General features: G+C 39.2%; 1 protein-coding gene across 1 annotated transcript; it reads left to right on the top strand.

The window, feature by feature from the left end:
• Positions 1-1,122: 1,122 nt before the first annotated feature.
• adam10a (ADAM metallopeptidase domain 10a) lies at positions 1,123-22,832 on the top strand. Its single transcript, XM_046386503.1, has 16 exons — positions 1,123-1,425; positions 4,719-4,869; positions 10,680-10,798; positions 11,160-11,318; positions 14,162-14,262; positions 14,632-14,790; positions 14,972-15,064; positions 15,350-15,533; positions 17,445-17,608; positions 17,737-17,920; positions 18,011-18,161; positions 18,288-18,471; positions 18,577-18,688; positions 18,885-19,105; positions 19,260-19,386; positions 19,792-22,832. Exons 1-16 carry the CDS (start codon positions 1,374-1,376, stop codon positions 19,896-19,898), a joined length of 2,268 nt encoding a protein of 755 aa, XP_046242459.1. The 5' UTR covers positions 1,123-1,373; the 3' UTR covers positions 19,899-22,832.
• The last annotated feature ends 179 nt before the right edge of the window (positions 22,833-23,011 follow it).

Raw genomic sequence — 23,011 nt, 5'->3', positions numbered from 1 at the left:
GCAGGATAATTTATGAAACCTCTTCAATTAAAATACCAAAAAAACAAATTTACCTTGTTAGTTATTCTTAATTTAAGTGTGATTCAATACCAAATTTTTCAATTTTTAATACGGACTTTGCTTCCAAGTAGACCAATATTTGTATGCCGACCATCAGCATACCTGGCTCCTGGAAAATAAAATATTTCACCTGCTGTGGGGGAAGAAAGACATACACAACAGTACAAAGTATTTCAGGGGAACATATTGACGATCACTGGACACATCAATAAGGGAACCATATTTATACCTTAAGACTCAGCACTGTTAAACTACAAACTAAGCATAACTATTCTTAACTGTTGTCAATACTGTTTTAGTTGCTTTCACTGATATTCTATTAGATCTAAAATACTTCTTTTATCTGGATGTGAAGACAATAGAGGCATGCTCAGCAGTTTTGTTTTTGTGTAAAAAGATTATTTGGGTGAAATGAGACATAGCTTTGTGGCTAACAAAGGAAACCAGACCCGGAAATAAAGACCTGATGATGCCGAACATGCATGTGATTTTTTTTCTTACTGCTGCCAGCAGCCTTTATGCATTACCTGCTCTTTTAGTGAAATATAGCATACTCTGGAAAGATAATTTACAAGAGAAATAATGAAATCAAAAATTATTACCATTTACCCCACAAAATAGATTAGATTTTTTAAAAAAAAGCAAGAGAGAAAGAAAGTGGGATTCACTGTTTACACCTTTTGAGGTTAATCTCCAAACTGATCTTTCAGTTTATTTCATAGACGTAGATCATTAAATGAATATTTCCATTGCATTTTATTCATGTGTTTTAGTAGCCATTTTTATATTAACATATTTTTCTATGTTCTCATAAATAGGGTTGGGTCCTCCACAGAACATCACCACAACATATAGTGCATAGAAAAATGTTGGGTAAACTCGCCCGGAAGTCATGATTTGCGGAAGTAAACAACTTGCTGGCTGATCAATGAAAACAAAACCTTAACAGCAGTTTGGATCATGTTTTCAGGGTGGTGGCCCAGACATTCAAACATTAAGGTTTTGTTGTTTTGTCATGTTAAAACAAATGGTGGCTTAGATGTGCTGCTCTTTAAAGTGCCTCGACCTATGACCACAATAAGAGAGGGATGGGTGTGTCCTGGCTTTTTTGGCAGAGCACGCCGGAAGGGAGGAGGGTTTGTCTGTCGGTCTAGCTGTCTTTCTGACGTCGGGTTACTGGAAAGAAGCAGGGCTGGTGTTTGTGATGGGAGCTAACTAACTCGGAAGGGCGACTACACCTTTAAGGAAAAGAAACAATTAGCGGTATCGCTGGGTCGCTTAGCTAGTTTACTGGGCTTACCTGGACTTTCGATATGATATTTGTTCAACTAATTCTCATGTTTTGCTGCCTACGAGATGTTACAGGTAAGTTTGCCACCGATTCACAGGAAAAGGAAAGTGTCCAGTGATTATCAGTGGCGCTAACGCTAATCGGATCAGGCAGTTGTACTCTGGCAGTCTAACTTGCTAGCTAGGTGGCTAATGTTAATGGTAACTGTAGTGTTTGTGGCTGTGTTCACTCGTTAGACGTGCCCAGGGCAGGTTATTGATTGAGTAATGTTATTAGGGTAATCATGTTTGCATGATACAGGTTGAGTAGCTATTCAAATATAAAAAAAAAACTGCCTGTGACTGTTCCTGAGTAGTAAACTGACATGACAGTGCTAACGTCTGGAAACAGTTTGAACAACGAGGTTACACTCGGAAGTAACAGAAGTGATCACTGGCGTCAGGATAATATCAAAACAACCAACGTTAGCTTAACATTAAGTTGAGCTGCGCTGGCAAATGTATATAAACTAGCAAGTACTCTAAGCTAGCAGGTTACTCATGTAGATATATGATATGTCCCGCAACGTTTGACAGTTATTACATCTGTCAGAAGCAAACCCTCAAGCTTAAATTTGTCTACGTTTTCCACTTTGACCGGGAGTGAACACATCTTAAAATTATGTTCAATGGCAAAAGATCCAAAATGTCAAGTAGTTTAATATCCGTTTCCTGTTCTTTGAAGGGATGAGTAACAAGTTGCCTTTATTGCGTTATTTTCACTAGAAGTTGTTTGAATGTGGACGTAAGTGTGCTGTAATGTCAGTAGTTAGTATCATAGTTTTCCACTTCTCAGTGAGTCATCACTAGTCAAACCAAACCTCTTCTGTTGTGTAATTAAAGAAAATAGTAAATTCAAGTAAACTGATTTAGATTAGTGTCTCTCCACTTGAAGGATTAAAATGAAATGCTTTCTGTTGAGGCATTTCACTTGCTGGCCAGCTCACCAGTGTACCGGTATACTTTATTAAACTTGCATCACCACAGCAAAGCTTGTGAGTGTAAATTGTCAGTGATTTCTTCAATTCATTGTTTTCTGATTTTTACGACTGTTATGCAATCCTTTGTGATTCACAAACATGAAAAATGTCAAAAAAGACACATTAAAAATAACTGAACATCGTCCTTTGCACTCTGCCTGGAGCCCAGCATATCAGCAGTCATGGCTTCTTATGCAGTAGTGTTACAGAGAATTATGATTCTTCTCGTGATGCGTTGTAGAGAATTTTCTTGCAGTGTAGATAAACTTGATCAGACTTGATGTTTGCTGATTAGAACCAACTCTCTTGCTGTTATTTAATAGTACCTTATGATACATTATATTGTGGAGAGACATTTGGGTTGCTCTGAGCTGTGGGGTGGTTGATCTGTCATGTTAGCAAGGCTGCCATCACCCAACATGCATGCTAATGCAAGGCTCAGATCAGTTTTGATCCATGTTGTTACCACATTTTCTGTTCCTGTCAGCAGTTTCATCTTCTCTCTCTCTGTACTTTACTGGGGCAACTGAAACCGCTTGCGCTGAAATCCTGATCACGTAGCCTTTGTGCCGTTGATTTACATGTCGTGATACTTTGGTTGTATGAATTGTGACTAAACCCCTCATAATGGCAGATGTGATGACAAATGACAAAGAAATTATGAATTTATGGTTAGAAGTTGACTTAACAGATCTGATTAACACTTTAATAACCATCTTCATAACTTAACTTTTGTTGTGTGTTAACCTCCATATCAGCAGACATTTCAGTTAACTTAGGTGTGGCAGTAAGTGATAAGCAGCGTCAGAGTTTCTCTTCAACATATAGAAACAACGTTACAATGTGTATTTTTGTTATCATATTTTTTTCTGCTTTTTGAGCTGTATGTGTAGATCAGGAGTGTCACGTTATCGGTTTTTTATTAGTTTTCATTGGATCGACCCAGCTAATCATCTAAGCAGGGCTTATTCAGCCATCTGAACCCAAGGTATGATGTTTACATGCTCAAACAAACAGGTTACACCGGTGGCTCTGACAGCAACGCTGCGCAATGCTATTTTATGTAAAAGCACTCAATTAGGGAACAATTAGAGGGTCAAACTTCATGCTAAAGTTATTATGCAAACCACTGTCTGCTGAAAGATCAGTTTGTGCTGTCACATTGTTGCATTTTTAATGAGGTTGCCAGGTACAACTGAGAAGGCCAATCTGGGCAATCTGCTGACAGTGTTTGTTTTTGTACAAAATTAGCATAATCCCTCATTAATTACAGCCTTCCTTTTTCATCCCAAAGCTGATGTTGTTGAGTTTCACGTCGGTTGTTGGTTCTTTCTAGCTTGTTGTCATTATTGTCATTGTTGGAGATGGGCTAAAGAAGCTGATTGTTGGAATATTTTCTTGCTGCATTCATGGACAAGTTGCTACTAGCCTGGTACAGCCTCTCCCTCTCTGGGAAGATGTGACTCCCACCACAAGGGAGTAATGAACGGATCGGTGCAGTTTAAAAAATACAGACAAGGTGGAGCATATCCCTTTTGGTGTGTGGGAGTCTCATAGTATTCTTTCACCACAAATCTCTTGAACTGAGAGTCAGTCCCAGCTTTTTAAATACAGCCTTGCTGATGAATTTATTTACAAAGGCTGCTTTTACAGCTTACAGAATAGCATTTCCTGTTATGGCCCAACATTTCAGTCAGATATTTAGGTAGTAGCATTCTGTGTTGCCTTAGGAATATAGATTAGCATTTGAACAGCTTACAACCAATTCAGTCACTGTTCTCGCACAATGACATACAGTAGTACTGAACCAGATCCTCAATCACCTGATGTACATCATGTGCTCCTCACTTGTGCTTTAAACTGACTTTCTTTGTCTTTGTGAAAAGAACAAAGAAACAGTCAGTACGAAAGCCAGCAGGATTACCCTGAGCTCACATCAATAAACTGAATAAGCCCGTTAAGCACATCTAGCGACAGTTTGTAGGATAGCAGGCCACTGTTACAGAGATTTGTCCGTGTTAACCCAGGTGGGCTCCATAGGCCTATTAGTTGTTGATATGTGAATCCCATTTAGCTGGTCCAATTTCATTATCTTGGTGTTGTTTTTGTCAGTCACTTTTAGTTGTAAACACATTTCTTCAAATCAATGACAGCATTAAGTGAATTGAACAAAAACATATTGCAAGCTCTTGTATCGGTTTGTGATGTCTGTCAAATTCTATATAGGATTGATAAATACTCGGACTAACTACCGAACCAGCAATCATAATAAAATATCAAAGTTAAATGTTGGCTTTGGAGCAAATGTTTTGCAGACAAATATTGATAAGCCCCTAAACTCTCTTTCAGGTCTGTTTCGGAACCCACTGAACAAATATATTCGCCATTATGAAGGTTTATCATATAACACAGAAGCCCTACACAACAGTCACCAGAGAGCCAAGAGGGCACTCTCTCCTCAAGACAGGACCGTGCAGCTGGACTTTCATGCACATGGAAGGTCAGTTTCAGTACAAACATGTACACACACTGTTCTCCATACTTATTTGTTCTGTTTGGCTGTCTTTAAACTTTTACTAAGCTGCTTGAATTTTTGGACGATATTTGTTACCCTGTACACTATAGTAGTGAACACTAAATGTGGTAGTAACTGTGTTGAATAAACCTACAAAAATAATTTTTTTCTTGTCAAGAATATTTTGAAGAACACTATTAAGTACCATTCTTCTTTATTTAATATCATCTCTTTCCTTCATGACATATATCTCATTGTTTACCTTTGCAGTTTACCTTTGTGTTTACTTACCCTTTCATCACATCAAGATTATATCTTTATGTGCAGTAATGATTAACAGGCAATGCGTTTGAATGTGAAATGGATATTGAAATGCTCACTCACGTACCCAGTGACACAGTATGTGGCATATCATATAATATTGACTTGGTTATAATCTTTCCTTATTGAACCATCTAACCATGGTAAGAACTGTGGGCAGAAACAAAATAAATGTTGCTGTAATATATAAGTCCCCATATAGAGAGCCTGCTGTTTTGTTTGTGTTAGATAAGAAATGTATTTAATCAACCCTAGAAATTTGAGGGATTGATCTTGGGTTTAGTGGGTTTTATACTTTTGTGAAAGATACCTGCCACACTGGTGCAGGCTTCTTTGGAAGCACCGGCAGAAATATTGTGGTAATTCAAAACTCTGAAAAGACAAGACCGACCAGATTATTGCCAGCTGTGATGAAATCCTTCCCTTTTTACCTCTGACTCCTTGTGTTCTTTCTGCCTCTTTGGGATTCTGTTTTAAATGGCGTGTAATTCAAGATAAGCCCTTGTCAAGACAAAGTTGTCTGAGAACACTGGTGCTGCCCCTGTTTTGGAAGCAGATTATTTTGGGCAGTAACACTGTTTAAATGTTCTCAGATTTTTATCAGCTGAGTTCTTGTCACTTGATATAAAGTCACAGCAGACTTCTGCAGAATGTGTGTGAATTAAACATATGCAATTAAATGGTTGGTAAAAGTTGAACAAGAAAATAAATACCATTAATGGCACTTGCAAGCATGCATTGCCATATGTCACACAAGACCATTTATACCCAAGTCACAACAATTTCCTAAGTTCTTTCTGAGTGCAATGATATGTTGCAACTCCCAAGTAGCATGGAGTCATGTATGTCTTCCTCTTACTAGATCACAGTTTAGGAATACGTTGTCCTGTTCTGTTCTTAAATTATCTTTTAATATACTGTCTTGTTATCCCAGTGCAGTTCTGGGGCTATTCCTATGGACAGGGACATGTCTTTCCATTTACCTCATTTCTATCTACATTTCTCCTCTTGTTCGTTTTTTGATATGCTGAAGAGTGTAGCAGTGATTGATCTCAGCAGCACTGTTTTTTCAGCACACTCCCGCTGCTTTCCTGTTCAACAGACCTGTTTGTTGCTGTTTTGGGTTATCAAACAGATGTCAAACAGATCCCTTTCCTGTGCTTTTGTGCTCTTTCCTGTTGCTGCTAAGCGTGGAGGTGCTGGCTCTATGGGTGAGGCAGTCACAGCAACATATTCAGTGTCTGGGTACTCTGTAGTGTCTAAAGAGGACATAAACAATATGTTGTAGAGGAAATTCAATTGAAGGTGGTTTGCAGCGGGATGCAGAAATGCACTTGCAGTATATCTATTGTAGATATATTCACACGGATGGTAGAAAAAGAGGAACAAGCAGTACTGCACAAACCAGACAAGATCAGATCTTTTCAATATGGAATACTGAAGTCCAGTTCACTGAGTATGGAAAGAGTTCACGATGAGAAATTTATGAACAGTTAAGCCTAATAAGGAAATGTCTGAGGATTGCTAATTCTGTGGTAACATAATGATCGTTCTGGATGCCTTGTAACATGGCATTTACATTTTTTGTTGTGAGGACAAATTATGTCTCATTGCTGCATGTCGAAGTTGTGATAGAAAAAGGAAGAAATCCTCCGCAGGATCACAGAGGTGGACACATTGTCATACATTGTACTGGCCAATATCATAGTCTGGAAACAAATATGACCTGTGTGATGCTTACACTATTAAGGTTTTATTGTTTTGTAACTTGTCAGTGAGATTTACATGTAAGTGATTAAGTTAGCTATAACAAAGAAATACGCCAGCAAGCATATTGTTCTTGCTTTCTGTGAAAACCCACGGCAGGACTGTGTGGCACCCTAGAGGTTTGTTGTAACAAGAGAAAAGCTTTCTTGTGTATGCCCACTCACATGAGTATTTGTGGCTGAATCAGGTGACAGAACTAAACAGAGCAGACAGTCACGCCTGGGGAGAACTTTTTTACAAAGCAAAGTGCCAAAATGTAGTCATGTGTTGCCTATGATGCAATTCTGGGGGATGACACCATTAACCATTCAGTTAAGTGACTGATTTCCCAAATCAGGCAGTTGTGTGGTATTCTAACAATTAATTTGAATCGGGGTAATCTTGTTTACAGAGCTAAAAGTTCAATGATGGTGTGTTAAGCAGGTCCCAAAGGAGAAAAAATGTTATGTTTTGTTATTTTTTTATGATAATAGTCAGATATGCCAGTTCTATCCATCCCGTCTTGAAGAGAAATCCTCTCAGTTTTTAGGGCTGTGGTCATAATAAAGTAAAGTACTGAATCACATCTTGACAGTATTTCAGCACAAATGCTTCTTCATCAGATAAACATACACCATGGCAGAGCTAGCACATTGCAAAAAGTGACACACAAAGCAAGTCAAAGTAGGATGATCCTCCTGAGAACGTAGGCATGGAAGCAAACTGCTTAATATTTGTGATAGAACATATTTTTAAAATAATGCATATATATGCTTTTCATGCATACCATTTCTTGGACTGAGGACACTGCTTTTCTTTGACCTGGCCTGCTTACTGAGCAAGTGTATGACTGTCAGATGCTTGAGTCAGTATGTTCAGCATTTGGGATATGTCTGAATAATTCATCAGTCAGCTCCTTCTGTGAGTTGAGTAGCTCTGACTTGATCCACAGCCTCTTCACTTCCTGTCTATAGCAAGCCATGTTTATTTGTCTGCGTGTGTTTTTGTTTTCAGGATGATACAGTGATTGTCTTTGGGATTGACTTTCTTTGTTGGATAGTAAATCCTTTGACCATTTGGGGTTATTTTGAACTGTTGATTTCTTGTGATTTCTTGATTGGATTATATTAATGTCAATCCCTTTCGTTTTTAATCCACTCTGTCATTTTTATTCATACTTGTTTGTTTAGTTGGAACGGAACCCTGAAAGGTCACAGTGGGAATTATTTTTCTAAATTAAAATTCTTTCGCTTTCCTTTACCTTAGGTTTTCTGTTCCTTTGCAGTATTTTATCTTTCCTCACAATATGTTTTGCATTCCCTCTGATTTGTAGAGTTGTGTTATGATGTTATATCATGTGGTACAACACTGCTAGTTGTGACTGCTGTCTAGCTGTGATTATGAATGTATCCATGTGATGACAGAGGTTTGGCTGTTGTTGTGATTGTGCCTGTAGCCTTGGCTGTGCTTGTTTTAACAAGGTGTGACACTAACTGCAAGCAGGAGTTGTGTGTGTGTGTGTGTGCGCGCGCAGTGAATTGACACAACTGTGTTGACTGTGTGTTGTATTGAAGCTACTGTGGTGTATTTGGAAGACATTTTTCATGTCTGATGTCTAGATTGCAGCAGATTAAATTCCTGTGAAGCTTAATAATGTGTTTTTGACTACTGCTCCTGTTAACAGTCCCCTGCAGCTACTGCAGCTATAACCATAGCACCATAGATTCAATCAATGAACAATAAATTCATCTGTCCTTTATGTAGTATCTGCAGAGTTTTCCTAAAACCAGACTCGCTGTTTCCATAGATCAGGAGGAATTAAAAAAAACAGCAAGAAAACAAGACCAATCACATCTCAAGTGTGTGAAGGTTATTCAGAGAATAACCATCACTTGTAGTTGTGATACAACTCACTGAACATGCTCCACTTATTTGGAAGTAAATAAGAAATATAAATAACCACATATGGAAAAAAAATACAGTACAGATTTAAAGCCATTAGATTAAATTAGTATGCTGTACAGATTGCCTCTTGCTCAGTGATGCTTCTTTGTCAAAAGCATTTTTTTTTTTTTTACAAAATATTTACAGTTCCCTGATGATGCAGGTTACATTTCTAACTGCATGATCTACCTATGGCTTCATCTGCATCTCTAACCAGTGTGCCATTGCAGTGTCACGGGTCAACTGAACTTTTGATGGGGGCAATGATGAGGTCCTGAGGTCATATTGATTGTCGTAGAGTCCATTAATAACGTGGGGAGAGGCCAAGGACTGTAGTGGGTGTGCCAGGATGAAAAACAGTGAGAAGAATTTGCACTAAATCTGTTGCCAGATGATCCCTGCGTCAAAAAGCTGACTCCAAAGAGCAGGTCATATTGCAGTATTTGTTCTGCGTTTGGCTGTTCTCCCTCTTTTTTCCTGTCTGTTACCTTCTCTTGGCTTCATGTGAAATGTTCTTCTGATACAAGTTTCCCAGTTCAGAATACAGATTGCATCGCGATAGACTATTTCAAATGAGGACAAATCCGTCTTATTTATATAAACACAGTCTGCCTTGATAAAGAAAAAAAGAGGATGTTGTGGTCAAAAACAGGATGACAAAATATAATTTACTTCAATTCCTTTGTGATAAACTGTAAGTTTGTGATAAGGTGAAAGAAACTGATAAATAGAAGATTTTGTCACAGTAACAAACGGGTACGTGTGAATCGAGAAAAGAATTATGAATGGAAAACTGAATACTCTGGGCGGGTCAATGAGTCATCGTGTTCATGGATATCCTGGACTGTGTCTGACCTTTTTCAGTGTCATCCCTTATCTAACTTTCCCAAACAAAACATTTTCTGTAATACTCCTCCCCACATTCTTTCTCTTGGTTTTGCTCCCTTAATGTCTTTCTGCCTTTATGTCCTCGGCCCTTTTTATACCTCCTAAACACACCTGCCTCCACTAAACATCTGTAACAAACTGAAATAGCTCTCTTCTTTTGGTTTGTTCACTAAATTTTACTCAGACCTTAAATGAGCATTCCACCAAATGTATGCATAGAGGCCAGTTTGCTTGTCATGTGGAGTGGCATTCAGCCTGTGAAAACTGTCATATGAAGTCATCTGTGATGGATGTGTTTTTTTTTCAAAGCTAATACAGATTAGTAGTAATCAAGGACACCTGATATTTGGAACGGATACACATTTCCAGTAAAAATTATAATTTTTGTGTCAGAAGTTAGAACTTAACTTGACTTGAGAGACTGCCCTCAAATGTTTTTTGCCTTGTTGCAGATTTTGTGAACATAAAATTATTATTTGAGATGTCTGGATGAAGCTTCACACCTTGAGACTATAAGCCACATGATTATATTGTTATTAGAGAGAATTCCTCTGAACTCCTTTGCTTCAGGTTTCTGAGAAGGTAGTGGCTCATGTGCACCCCATGTGATGCTTGCCTTTTTGTTTTTGGCATCACAGTTATCGAGAGGATTACAGAAAAATGTGCTATGGCTGTGCACAAGTGCTCATGTGCTTTTCCTCATGACATAATTCTTCTAACTCACTGAGCACAGCAGCACTGTGAAGCTCAGTAAAAAAAAAAATTTTTTCCTGCTAAATTCTTTGCGTGTGTGTGTGTGTTGTGTTGCCCACATGTCAGCGTGCCAAATTACAACTTTGCATGTGATGTTTAATGCTTATGCTAATTAAACATTTTTTTCTGATTCTTCTGTTTAGATATTTTAACTTGCGGATGAAGAGAGACACAACACTATTTTCTCCAGATCTCATCATTGAGGTATCAGGAGAGGAGGAACCCATTGATACATCACATATTTACAGTGGAGAACTCTTTGGTAAGTCCAGCTGTTTCCACGCACCGCATACTGGGCAGAAGCAGGGTTGCTTAACGGGAAGTGAAAATTATGAAAAACCACACAAATATTGCGACCCTGAAATGTATTAAATATCATTTAAGTTCAAGTGCATAACATTTAGTTTTTGACCCTTCATTGTGATTGCATGGAGACATTTCACAAGGGCTTATAATCACAATGTGGCACTGACCTGAATGGTGTCCTCATCCTGCCTTGTGTACTTTTAATCGACCAAATTCCTAATATTTGGGAATGCTGCATATTTTAGTTTGTTGCGTTAAATTGTGTTTGTAATTAACCAAAAACCTGAAGGTCATCCTCATCCTATTTTGTGTTTCAGGTGAAAAGGGCACACTGACCCATGGCTCAGTGGTTGATGGGCGCTTTGAGGGCTTCATTAAAACACACCAAGGAACATACTATGTTGAGCCTTCAGAGAGGTACCTTGAGGAAAAGAACACATTCTTCCACTCTGTCATCTATCACGAAGATGATATCAGTAAGTATGAGCCTTTGCACTTGCTTGACTGTATGGTCTAGAGATCGCCCCAGCACATTTGTCAGGAAATGCTGGGGCTTTCTTGCCTATAGACATGCCACAGTCATGTGGCTACTCAGTTAAAGTACGTTGAAGATCAACTTTTTTAAATGTATACCATATATTTAGGAATGTATTTGCTAAAGATTAAGAAAATGTAAGATTGCATTTTGTTCAAAATAATGAGCTCATATATTAGAGCGACAAAGGAAGATAACACATGTTATGAAGAATAATATTGAGCAAAACATTGCTTTCTCTCTGTGAGGAATAAAATTGGTATGTGTTGGTGGGGCAGCTATGTGTTGGTGTTGTGAAGTTAGAGACTGATGGTTAAGTGGCTGACAGGCTAGGAAAAAAAGGTTTTGTTTAACAGACTGGTGGCAGCGGGATTTGGCTGTGGATCCTGGGCCATCGTCAAGGTGGTCAGCGTTAATGTTGGAGCACGATTCTGCATAAGGATGTCACACAGCTATTGCTCTAGTCACTCTAAAATCAACTGATACTTGCTCAATTTAGAATTTGCAAGCTTCCCAAGTTGTGATCATGTCAAGGCGAAACTACAGTGAATAAAGCAAACAATGTATGAGTGGAAACACAGTCCTTGACTTGAGGCTCATGATTCTAGCCCAAGAACTGCACTCAGCAAACAGACCCTGAGTGTGATGTGAACCCCGCCCTGGCTTTGGGCTGGCAGATATTCACCACACACATACTCAGACACACATGCATAAACATAGGCGCTGGGATTATTTTGAACTGCTGAAGGAAATTTAAGCAAATGTGTTTTGAACTGACTTGCAAATTTCATTTAGTCAAAGGCAGCTGTTTAGAATCTGCAAGAGTGTGTTATGCTGTGGTGGAATCATCCACCCACAACACGAGTGTGTCATTCTGTCTGTAGTGACTGATGGAGAAGAAACTGCAGAGAACAGAAGCTCTCAGGTGAAAATGAGGAAAAGTAAAATCCACTTGATTCAGAAAAATGTTTCTGTTTGTGTAACTGTTTTGGCTTTTATTCCCATCTATCTTCTACAAGGACTTGAAGGGCAAACCACACACTAGGGGTGTGGTTGGCCCTTACAAACTTGTGTGGATGTGTTCCAAAGTGTACTATAGGTTTTTGATCTGTAATTCACCCTGTTTCCTACCATCCCACATGCACCTTAAAGTGCAATGAAGGCAGGGTTGTTGTTGCTGTTCACAACTGTGTTCAGGATAGAAGTGGTTTTTCATGTTGGTACCAGAGAAAAACAGGGTGGAACAATGGCTATAAGAACAGAAAGTCCTCACTTCTAACTCTTGTCTTTTATCACTGTTTATTATGTCTATCCAAGTTGCAAGGGCCTTTTGAATAGCAGTTGAATGAGACAGCATTCATTATATGGACAAAAGCAACTTTCTCTGAAAAAGGTGAAAACATATTGTCAGAGGTTGAATATGTTGTTTCATTGTGTGTCCTTTCACTTTGGTAACCAGCACCAGGCTTTTCTATTTATTGAAAGACCTACCACGACCGTGACACATGCAGGCTGCACCGCTATTCATAGAATCATACAAACCGTTAAGAGGAAACTTTTCGTTTTAATGTCAACACAATCTGAACACACTGATTTGCAGGCCCAACAAAAATATTCCATACTTAAATCAGTTCTAGATCTAGTGCAGTAATGCTCTTTTAACATTTAGTATGTATTACTTTCACATTAAATAAGCCCAATATAAACATAATAACTTCCTGGTCTTCTGTGTGTTTGTTCATTCTGTCTTTATCAGAAATTACTTTCTGACTGTGATACTGAGAAACTCTGAATCATACGTAATTTGATGTGGGATTTCTGTATGGGTGTTGCCAGCAGTTAATTGCTGTGTTGTGACTGTCAGCAGAGGAGGAAATTATATATTATGAGACTGATCCCCATCTAGTTTTTGTGATCCTCTAAAGACAGCTGCTTAAGCCATATCAGAATCAGAATCAGAATCAGAATTCCTTTATTAATCCCTGGAGGGATATGGCCTAGCTATGGTGTGACACAGATCAAGATCAGGATAATCTTTGTTGTCCCGCACGTCTGCACATATTTGCCATTGTTTAAAAACTTCATGGACAGAGGGATGAATGAGTACTTAAATCTGTTAAGTTTGCAGTGAGCAACTCTAAACCTCCAACCAGAGGGTAGCAGCTCATACTCTGTGTACATAACAGACTGATCCAGGATAAAAAGAGTCTCATGTTGTTGCTGAAATGTGTATTGTTCAGACAAAAAAAAAAAACAGAGGAAGGCAGTCCTCTGTGTGCCGTGCAGGAGACTGTGGCTGTAAATACTGTGACAATTGTCTGAAGAGTCTACTTCTGTAACATGGTAACGCTGTTTGATACGGAAAATTCTATTCTGTTTGTTCACAGAGTTTGTTTGAGGGCCCAACCCGTTTTCCTTTTAAAATTCAATGACTTTTAGTGCAGCATGTGTGCTTGGAGAGAGCTTTGTTATGCTGCCATTCTAAATTGGAAAAAGTCTGGTTTGAAGAGGTTAGCAATTGTTTCAATTAGTAGAGATAGATCTACTAATTGAAAAAGTTAATACCTTTTTTCTGCTCAGATTGAAAGTTGAAAGAAAGATATAAAGCAGAGAGATGCTGATCTTCAGAGAGAAAAGCTCAGGCTTTTTATTTAATGCAACTCTTCTTGCAGCCCGATTCATCCTGATTCACCTTTTCCAGCCTGCCGCACTTGATTCTACAGAGATCCATGACGCAGTATAAGCTCTTCACAACCACTCCCTTATCTCTTCCCTATCTGCCAGATTATCCTCATAAGTATGGCTCTGAAGGCAGCTGTGCTGACCACTCAGTGTTTGAAAGGATGAGGAAGTACCAAGCATCTGGAGTGGAGGAGCCAGGCGAAGTAAGTGTCGGCATTGCAACAAAGCCACCTCCCACTCCCTCCAGCTAGTAATTAAATGCACAGATGGACAAGGCTCATGGGATTAGAAAGATCTTATCTGGTATCCATCCTTCCTGACACTAGCAGTGAGAGCAAGTGTATATTTTTAGCACAGGTGTCAATTTTTTCAGTCTTACACTTCATTATTAGCAATGCTGAAGCCAAGCTCAACCTTTATAAGGCGTAAGAGAAAAATAATCAGAACTGATGAGCATTTGGCTGGGGATAGAGTTAACCATCTATTTCACTCTCTTCCCTTCTCCTTTTTGACGAGTTTGCCTTCCTCACTCAGTCTTCCTGTTTCATCCTGACGGTTGTTTCTTTGTACAGAGAGTGAACAGTGTGTTGGAGGAGGAGAGCTCCCACGGTCCTGTTATTCTGAGGAAAAAGAGGGCAGCAGCGAAAGAGAAAAACACTTGCCAGCTCTTCATCCAGACAGACCACCTCTTTTTCAAATACTATCGTACAAGAGAGGCTGTAATTGCCCAGGTATGCACCCATCCGCATAGTATGAAAACATGACTTAAGTCTGGAGGCTGTTCTCATTATGAAACAAAATCATCCAGAAATGGCAGCCTCTAATGTGACAAAGTTTAGCATCTTCGATACAGTGTTCTTTCTGCTCCTGTATTTGCCTTACCACTAATCTAAGATCATTTTTTCCCTGAAGATCTCTGGACATGTGAAGGCCATTGACTCCATTTACCAGGGCACGGACTTCATGGGCATCCGAAACATCAGCTTCATGGTGAAAAGGATCAGGGTGAGTTGCTTGAAGCTAAGGTGAATTCCAGCTGCCATTTTGATTCTGGACATGATCTGCACATCAGAATATGTTTATATAACAACTGATCTGGCAAGCATCAAGCTACTAGTATTTTCTTGGCAGTGAACATCATGATGTGGACAGTTTTCTGAGTGTGAAGGTTTCTAATTTTATTCCAAAGGCTCTTTAGTTTCTACAAGCTCTGTCTACTTTTCTGTCAATGTAGGTGTCGTTTTGTTTTCTTACTTCGCTTCTGCAATTATTCAACTCTCATTTGTTTAGATAAATACCACCAATGATGAAAAAGAGAAAACCAATCCCTTTCGCTTTGCCAACATTGGAGTGGAGAAGTTTTTGGAGCTCAACTCTGAACAGAACCACGATGACTACTGCCTAGCCTATGTCTTCACCGACAGGGACTTTGACGATGGGGTGCTTGGCTTGGCTTGGGTTGGAGCACCTTCAGGTTGGTGCACGCACACACACACACACACACACCTACCTTGCAGTGACTTCCTGTGTTACTCAGAGACATTTAATTTTGATTTTGGTTTCGAGTTAGCATTAATCTAGTTCATCCAGTTGAACGGTACTCTTCCTTTTTGCCACACTGAACTTCTGCTAGTTATGCGGAACGATACACATATTTGATCAGTCTTAACATTTCACCTGTTATTTTGTAAAGTTAAGATGAGTTTGGTTTCAGATCCAAGGTCTCAGCATCAGTAACAGAATGCTGGGATGAGCAGAATAAGCTGCTAGTTGGATAACTCAGCCCCTGTTATCATGGTACTTGTGGCCCCTGAAATAATGAACAAATCTCAGATAAAACTGTCTGTTAACCACAGCAGAGCCTGATAAGCCTCACCATCTCACTCATTCCATTACTTGCCTCGTGCGCCGTCACATCCATTGTGTTTCTGGAAAACCAGGCTGAAGTCCTGTTGAAAGTTTAGCTTTATAAAGAAATGATCTCAATCTAAAATGAGAAAGCTATATCTATGTAGTAGTGTGACAAACTATCAAACATACATCACTGATACAAATCTAAATTAAACATTTGCCCTCCCTAAAGAGACTTCAGGAGTGATTCGCTTAACAACATAAACATTCTTACCATTCTAACAAACGACCGGCAGGGATACTGGGTTGAGGACAAGAAATATGTGTCCTATTTGATGTGGCCAGTTGTGGAGATGTGTGAGAAAAGTGCCTTCAGTGGGAGAGCTACACAGTCAAGCGCACGTGAATGCATGAATACATGCAAACAAACACGTGATGTGCTGGAAGACTCATGCATACTTACACATAATGCACACTTTGTTTATGGCTTTAAGTGCTTTGGTCTCATATTTCTGCGTGGGTGGAAACCGCCTCCTTAGGGCCAGGGTTATGGATTATGGGAAAGGCAGCAGCAGCAGCACACAGTGCACTGACATGCTCATTGTTGAGTGTGATAACAAGTTGTTTCCAGTGTTTTGTTATGCTTTTTCAAGTGCATCTTTTGAGATTTTAATTTTAGATCATTTAAAGTACAGAAAAAGCAGCAAAGATAGTTCACATGCCTCAGTCCTTTGAGCTGCCAGAATGCCTCAACATTGTCGAGGCAATCCACCACATTTAAGTTCACAGATAGAACTATACATCTTCAATTTATTGTATTACATCTCTTCATGTGACCACTGTAAAAATGCTTCCATAGCTGTGTTTATAGTATTATATGATACGTTGTTAAATTGTTATGTAAAACTGAGATTCTCTTAAACAACCACTACAAACCTAACCATATGTGGGCCTAACAATGGAGACAGAAGAACAAGAGATCATTCATTGCTTTTGTGGATCCAATGTGTTTTAATTAATTAATTAAAATAGTCGTATCAGACATAACCTTTGACTTTTACCTTTGAAATCACTGAATTAGTTTATGCAATTAAATTTCTTTCGTTTTGTTTGCTTTTTGGCAGTTTTTATGTGTGATGAAGTTGTGTTGAGTCATTTTAGAATCTCTTGATGTACCTAATTAGAATTATGGTGAAATTAAGACCAATAGTTGTTGTTGTCGTTGTTGTTGTTTAAAAAATAAAAACAAAAGCTCATGCTGTCATTGGAGTATCCATGTAGATTCTAGATTTTCTCTGTTGTCTTTTGCATATTGGCACCTATACTACCGATGCAGTCGGTCTGTGTTTGGGATGTTATGATCTTTTAATGGATCTCTACGTTTCTGGCTACTTACTTTAATAGCTCATATTTTCCAAAGGACAGATTTAGTAAGATCATTTTTCTAACTAAACTAAATGTTTTAAATCTTCTCTAGTATTTAAGTAGTATGATAATCCATTCTACTGTTGTTTTGTTTATTCTCCTTGCACAGGAAGCTCTGGGGGAATCTGTGAGAAGAGCAAGCTGTACTCTGACGGGAAGAGGAAGTCTCTCAACACTGGTATCATCACTGTGCAGAACTACGCCTCCCATGTCCCTCCCAAGGTTTCACACATCACATTCGCTCATGAAGTTGGACACAATTTTGGCTCTCCTGTAAGTACTATGATTTAGAAACACCGGCCTTTGTCAGTACACTACTTGCTTAGCGTTACAACATATTATATGCCGTTCTCTCTCAAGTTTCTCTTCTCTGTGTCCTTTACTTATTTGCTGCTTTACAGCATGACTCTGGGACTGAATGCACACCTGGAGAGTCTAAGTTACAGGAAAAAAAGGAGAAGGGTAACTACATCATGTATGCCCGCGCCACATCAGGGGACAAGCTCAACAATAACAAGTTCTCTATCTGCAGCGTCCGCAATATAAGTGCTGTTCTGCTGAAAAAGAGAGATGATTGTTTTGTCGGTAAGTACTCTCTTATGAGCATATCTGTTCCTGTCTATGTGTGTGGGAGAGATGATTTCTTTCTTCATGCCGTTCCGTCTGTGCATGCAGAGTCTGGTCAGCCTATCTGTGGTAATGGACTCGTGGAAGATGGAGAAGAGTGTGACTGCGGTTACAGCGATCAGTGTAAAGACCCGTGTTGCTACAGCGCCAATGAAGGGGAGGGCAAAAAATGCAAACTCCAACCTGGCAAATCCTGCAGGTCAGTTGTGATGAGCATGCTCTTTACAGTCCAGTAATTATGTTCAAGTATTGTTGAACATAAAACTTTGCTGTCGGTAGCATTTGTTTGTCTTTTGACTGCATATTTGTGATTTTTAATCCACAGTCCCAGCCAAGGCCCATGTTGCACATCGGAGTGTAATTTCAAGGGCACAAATGAAAGGTGCAGAGTGGAGTCCGAATGTGCCAAAGAGGGAATGTGTAATGGAGGTACTGCTCTGTGTCCCGCCTCAGAACCAAAGGAAAATTTCACCTCTTGCCATGCAGAAACACAAGTCTGCGTCAGTGGGGTATGTCAGCAATAGTTGCCCTCTTACTGTTTCCTGCTGTGGTATGTGCAGTTTATTTGTTTGTATTTAATGTGATTTTTTCTGTTACCTGCTTGTTTGGACCAGGTATGTTCAGGTTCCATTTGTGAGAAGTATAAGCTGGAGGTGTGCACCTGTGCTAGCAAAGATGGCAAGGATGAGTCAGCTGAGCTGTGCCACGTCTGCTGCATGGAGAAAAGTGAGTGGCAGAGGGAATACTGTTCATGGATTAAAAATACACAGTCACAGTAGTAAGATATATACATATATAAAAGGAGAATTATGAAGAATTATGTGATGTGAACATCAGTGACTGTTCTTTGTCCCATCCTGGGAGTAAAAGACAGAGTTACTGTCAGTATCTCGAAGATCACTCTTTGTCCTTCTGCCTTCAGTGAACCCCAGCACCTGCAGCAGCTCCGGCTCAGACAGATGGGCCAAATACTTCAATAACACAGTCACAACGCTGCAGCCAGGCTCTCCCTGCAATGACTTCAAGGGCTACTGTGATGTCTTCATGAGGTGTCGTCTGGTGGACGCTGATGGACCCCTGGCAAGGCTGAAGAAAGCCATCTTCAATGCGGAGCTTTATGAGAACATTGCAGAATGGATAGTGGTGAGTGTCCCAGTACAGGAAATGCAGGAAATCTCTTCAGTAGAGCCAGTGCTAAAGATCTCTCAGTACAATAACACAAGTGCATGTAGAGACTGTTTCTGTGGTGTTTCTTGTCTGTATTTATATATCTTTTAATGTAACCTTTATTATCCAGGATCACTGGTGGGCAGTCCTGTTGATGGGCATAGCTCTTATTATGCTAATGGCCGGCTTCATCAAGATCTGCAGCGTCCACACCCCCAGCAGCAACCCCAAACTGCCTCCACCAAAGCCACTGCCAGGTACAGCATATCATATGTGGTTATATATACATAAAGCTAAAGGATACAGATAGTTGAGTATGGATTAGTGAGTGATTTTGTTTTATATGTTCATAAACATTGTTGTAAGATACTGTGATGAATTCTGTTTAAGTGTGAATAATGTTTTTGGAGAAAACAATCTTTTGGTAAAGAAACAGCAAATGGTTATTGCACATTGGAGAATAATGAGGCAGTTTGGAGTCCTGTCTTCTGTTTTCCGTGTTTATGATCACGTAAGATTGAGATTTTATTGTTATTGCTGTGTTTGCCTCATCTTCTGTCCTGTGGGCTCCTTTCTGATTGTGTAGAAATTGAGCAGCGTTAGTTTCTAGTTTCCATCTTCCCTTTTACTTGAACCCTCACTGAGATGTTGATATCCTGTAGGTACGATGAAAAGGAGAAGACAGCAACAGGCAAACCCGCAGTTACAGGGCCAACGTCACCACCGTCAGCAGAGAGAGAACTATCAGATGGGACAGATGAGACGCTGAGAGACTGGTCTGCTCTTTGCCTTGGTTCTTCCTAGTGCCTACAGTGGGAGCACTTCACCCCAAAGAGTTACCTTTACCACATATTGCAAAATTCAAAGAACTTGCAACTGGATTGATTTCACTGGACAAAGCCTGACGGGGATTTTTGGGCCTAACAAACTCATTCAGCACTTCAGCTCTGAGAGCCAGATCACCACTGGTTCACTCAGCCTTTATAGGAAATAAATAACTTTTCCAAGGAGGGACAGGAGAAGAAATTCACTGATCTCTGTTATGTGATCTTAATCTTTTTTTTCTTTTTTCTTTAGATTCTTTATTTTTCCAGAATGGAGAGGAGAAAGGCATCCATGTGATCTGTTCTCTCTAACTATGCTACCTTTTTTCTTTCCTGTTCTTCCTCTCTGAAGTGCTGCCATTATGCTGCAAGAAAAGCAGTACTTCAAGTCACGCAGGGTTTTTGCTGCCAATCTCAACAGTGTTGAGATGTTGAATTGGAGAAAAACTCTTTCTTTGCCAATATAATTAGATTGTTTTAAATCAAAACACCATCAAAAATTAAAGCTTTTTCTTTCTAAGGCATACATGTTTTCTTTCAGTGTGCAATTGTACAGATGTTGCTGTAGGGGTTTTTTTTCTGTATTTCAAATGAATTTGATTTTCTGTATGATTAAGATTATTAACTGTTTTAATTCACTTTCTCAGGATTAATAAAACAACAGCAAACAAGTATGCTGAGTGGAAAAGAGGGCTGCATGCATATTTCAGGGTAAAGCTCCCCCTGGCTGAAGCCTGTACAGGATGGTTCACATTAGCCGCAGAGGACGGGTTGTATAAGAAGAATGTGGATAACCGAGCTTCTTAAGATTATGGTGTCATCTGTGTCATCAGATGGAAGGGATGTGGAGGGTACATTGATTGTCTGGATATTTCTTGTTGTGATGTGGTTTTGCAGTTGTGTTTACATAAAAGTATAGTCTGGAGCCGAAGTAAATTGTGAGAGAATAGCTTTTTGTCAACCTGATTGTATCACACTTTTATTCTGTCGTGACTGTTTTTCCCTGACTCGTTTGCTTTGGCACTGATTGTCACATTTGTAAAGCAGCCGTGTTGTGCTACACATGCGTCTGTATCTTTACATTCAGCATTCAGAATGAGAGCAGTGAAAGCATTAAGGGGAATGTGTTCAAACTGAACTCTGTGGCCAAAGAAGCCCATGTATGTATATAAGAAATCATTATAGAAGAGAGGTGTCCCAGTGTGATTGTCTTGCCCATGCTTTCACTTGTTGTATTCTGTCCACCTTTTTGAACCTTTCACACACTGGCAGTTGTTAAATAGATCTGTTAAAACCACTCAGAGGCAGAGAGATCTTCTGTGCCCCTGCAACCACATGAACCTTTCTGGGTAAAATGTGCTTGTGGATTTAGCTTTTATTGAATTTCTTTTTTAATTACAGCTCAGATTATTTGTATATGTTGATGAAATGAATCAACTGAGGGAAAACTAGAGCTTCTAATTTAGTTATTGCGTTGTTGCTGCTGTTAACAGACATTTAGCAGAGTGAACAATCACTTTGTTCTGTTCTTTCCTGTTCTGCTGATCGGGACTTCCCTCAAGGAACTTTGTTACCCTTGTTACCCTCGCTGGTGGTGTGTGTAATGCATTAAAAATGTGCCTACTCAGAGGAGCGTGACTGAAGTTGGTGTACTACTGTCAGTGATCTGTACCAGGACTGAAACCATGCATGAGGTGACAATTTATCCAAGCACTATTATTGGACTGGACTGCTGAAAGTAGAAGAATTGTATGGGTGATGTTTTTGTTTAGGTTTTGGCAACATATGATAAATATGGGAAATTTAAGTGATTATTAATATGCAACTATACATGAAAATTTCATATTATAATCCACAATGTGTCTCAGATTTTTTTATGAGATCATAACTAGTATTTACTGTCTGTAATGTTAATTGCCTGCCACTAATTTGGCTTACCTTGAGTTTTCTCTTGTCTCCAGCCAGATTAAAGTGAGGTCAACTCCACTCACGGATGTATGAGTGTGCTCAAGTTTATGAAGAGTATAAAAATACTCAAGTCAACTTACTGGCAGAATATAAAAAATAATATATCTATACATATGTGTGTAGTTTCTTAAAACTATTTTAGGACAACTTGGAAAAGAAAAGACAGACTTTTTTTCATGCCCTTGCACAAGAGTTGTGTCGAGCAACAGCTGCAGCTTTTCTGTCCAGAGTGCGAGGATTTTGTGTTACCGATCAGATAGATTCTATGCAGAGTATCACAGAGCTCAACAGTGAACAAGTTAGCCTCTTCACAGAGAAATGCCTTCATTGTTTTCTCTATATGGCCATGTTGTTTTCATAGCAAAGTAGTCGTTCATGTCGATGTGCTACAGCTTAGTTTCTGAACAGACAAAAATGCAATCCTCTGTGGCTTCTTATACTGATTTTGTTTGTCTTTTTTGGTGCTTTTTTTTGGGTCAGAGCTTGATGTATATTTTTCATTATCTTAAGCAAATGTTAAAGCTTTTGTGTGTGTGGGTGTGTGTGTGTGTGTGAGAGAGAATTGCTTTGCTGAACCATCTTTATCCTTTTTGTTGATATGATAAGATGTGGACAATACCGGGGTGTAGGGGATGATAATATTCTCTGGGTAATTTTCTCTTTCTTTCACATGTTGCTTTGATGTTGAGAAAATGTGCACTGAATTCTTATTGATGGAAGCAGAGAATCCCAAATGGTATAGATTAAATACTACTGCCTGATTTTAATGTGTCCAGTGTTTTATACAGTGTCTTTAGTGGTATTATTGTTTTCATTTTTCTTTTTTGGTTCTGTTTCCGATTCTGCTTACTTTGAAAATTTAATTTCTTTTGAACTACTTGAAATGCATTAATAAACCTGAATTGCTCAGATATTTGTTTCTGCTGTTTGTACATAATAGCAAAAGGTAGTGTGTGTGTGTGTGTGTGTGTGTGCATTTTTGTTTTATTTTTTGACATTCAGGATGTTGGAGCTGATGGAGAGGACAGGATTCAGCTGCCATGATTGTCTGACATGAGCTGCTGTTCAAGTTTCCACCTTTGCTCACAGT

Source organism: Scatophagus argus, chromosome 1, assembly GCF_020382885.2.
Source record: "Scatophagus argus isolate fScaArg1 chromosome 1, fScaArg1.pri, whole genome shotgun sequence".
Lineage (NCBI taxonomy): Eukaryota > Metazoa > Chordata > Actinopteri > Scatophagidae > Scatophagus > Scatophagus argus.
The sequence above is the reverse complement of the archived record's forward strand: the minus strand, read 5'-3'. Positions and strand labels throughout refer to the sequence as shown.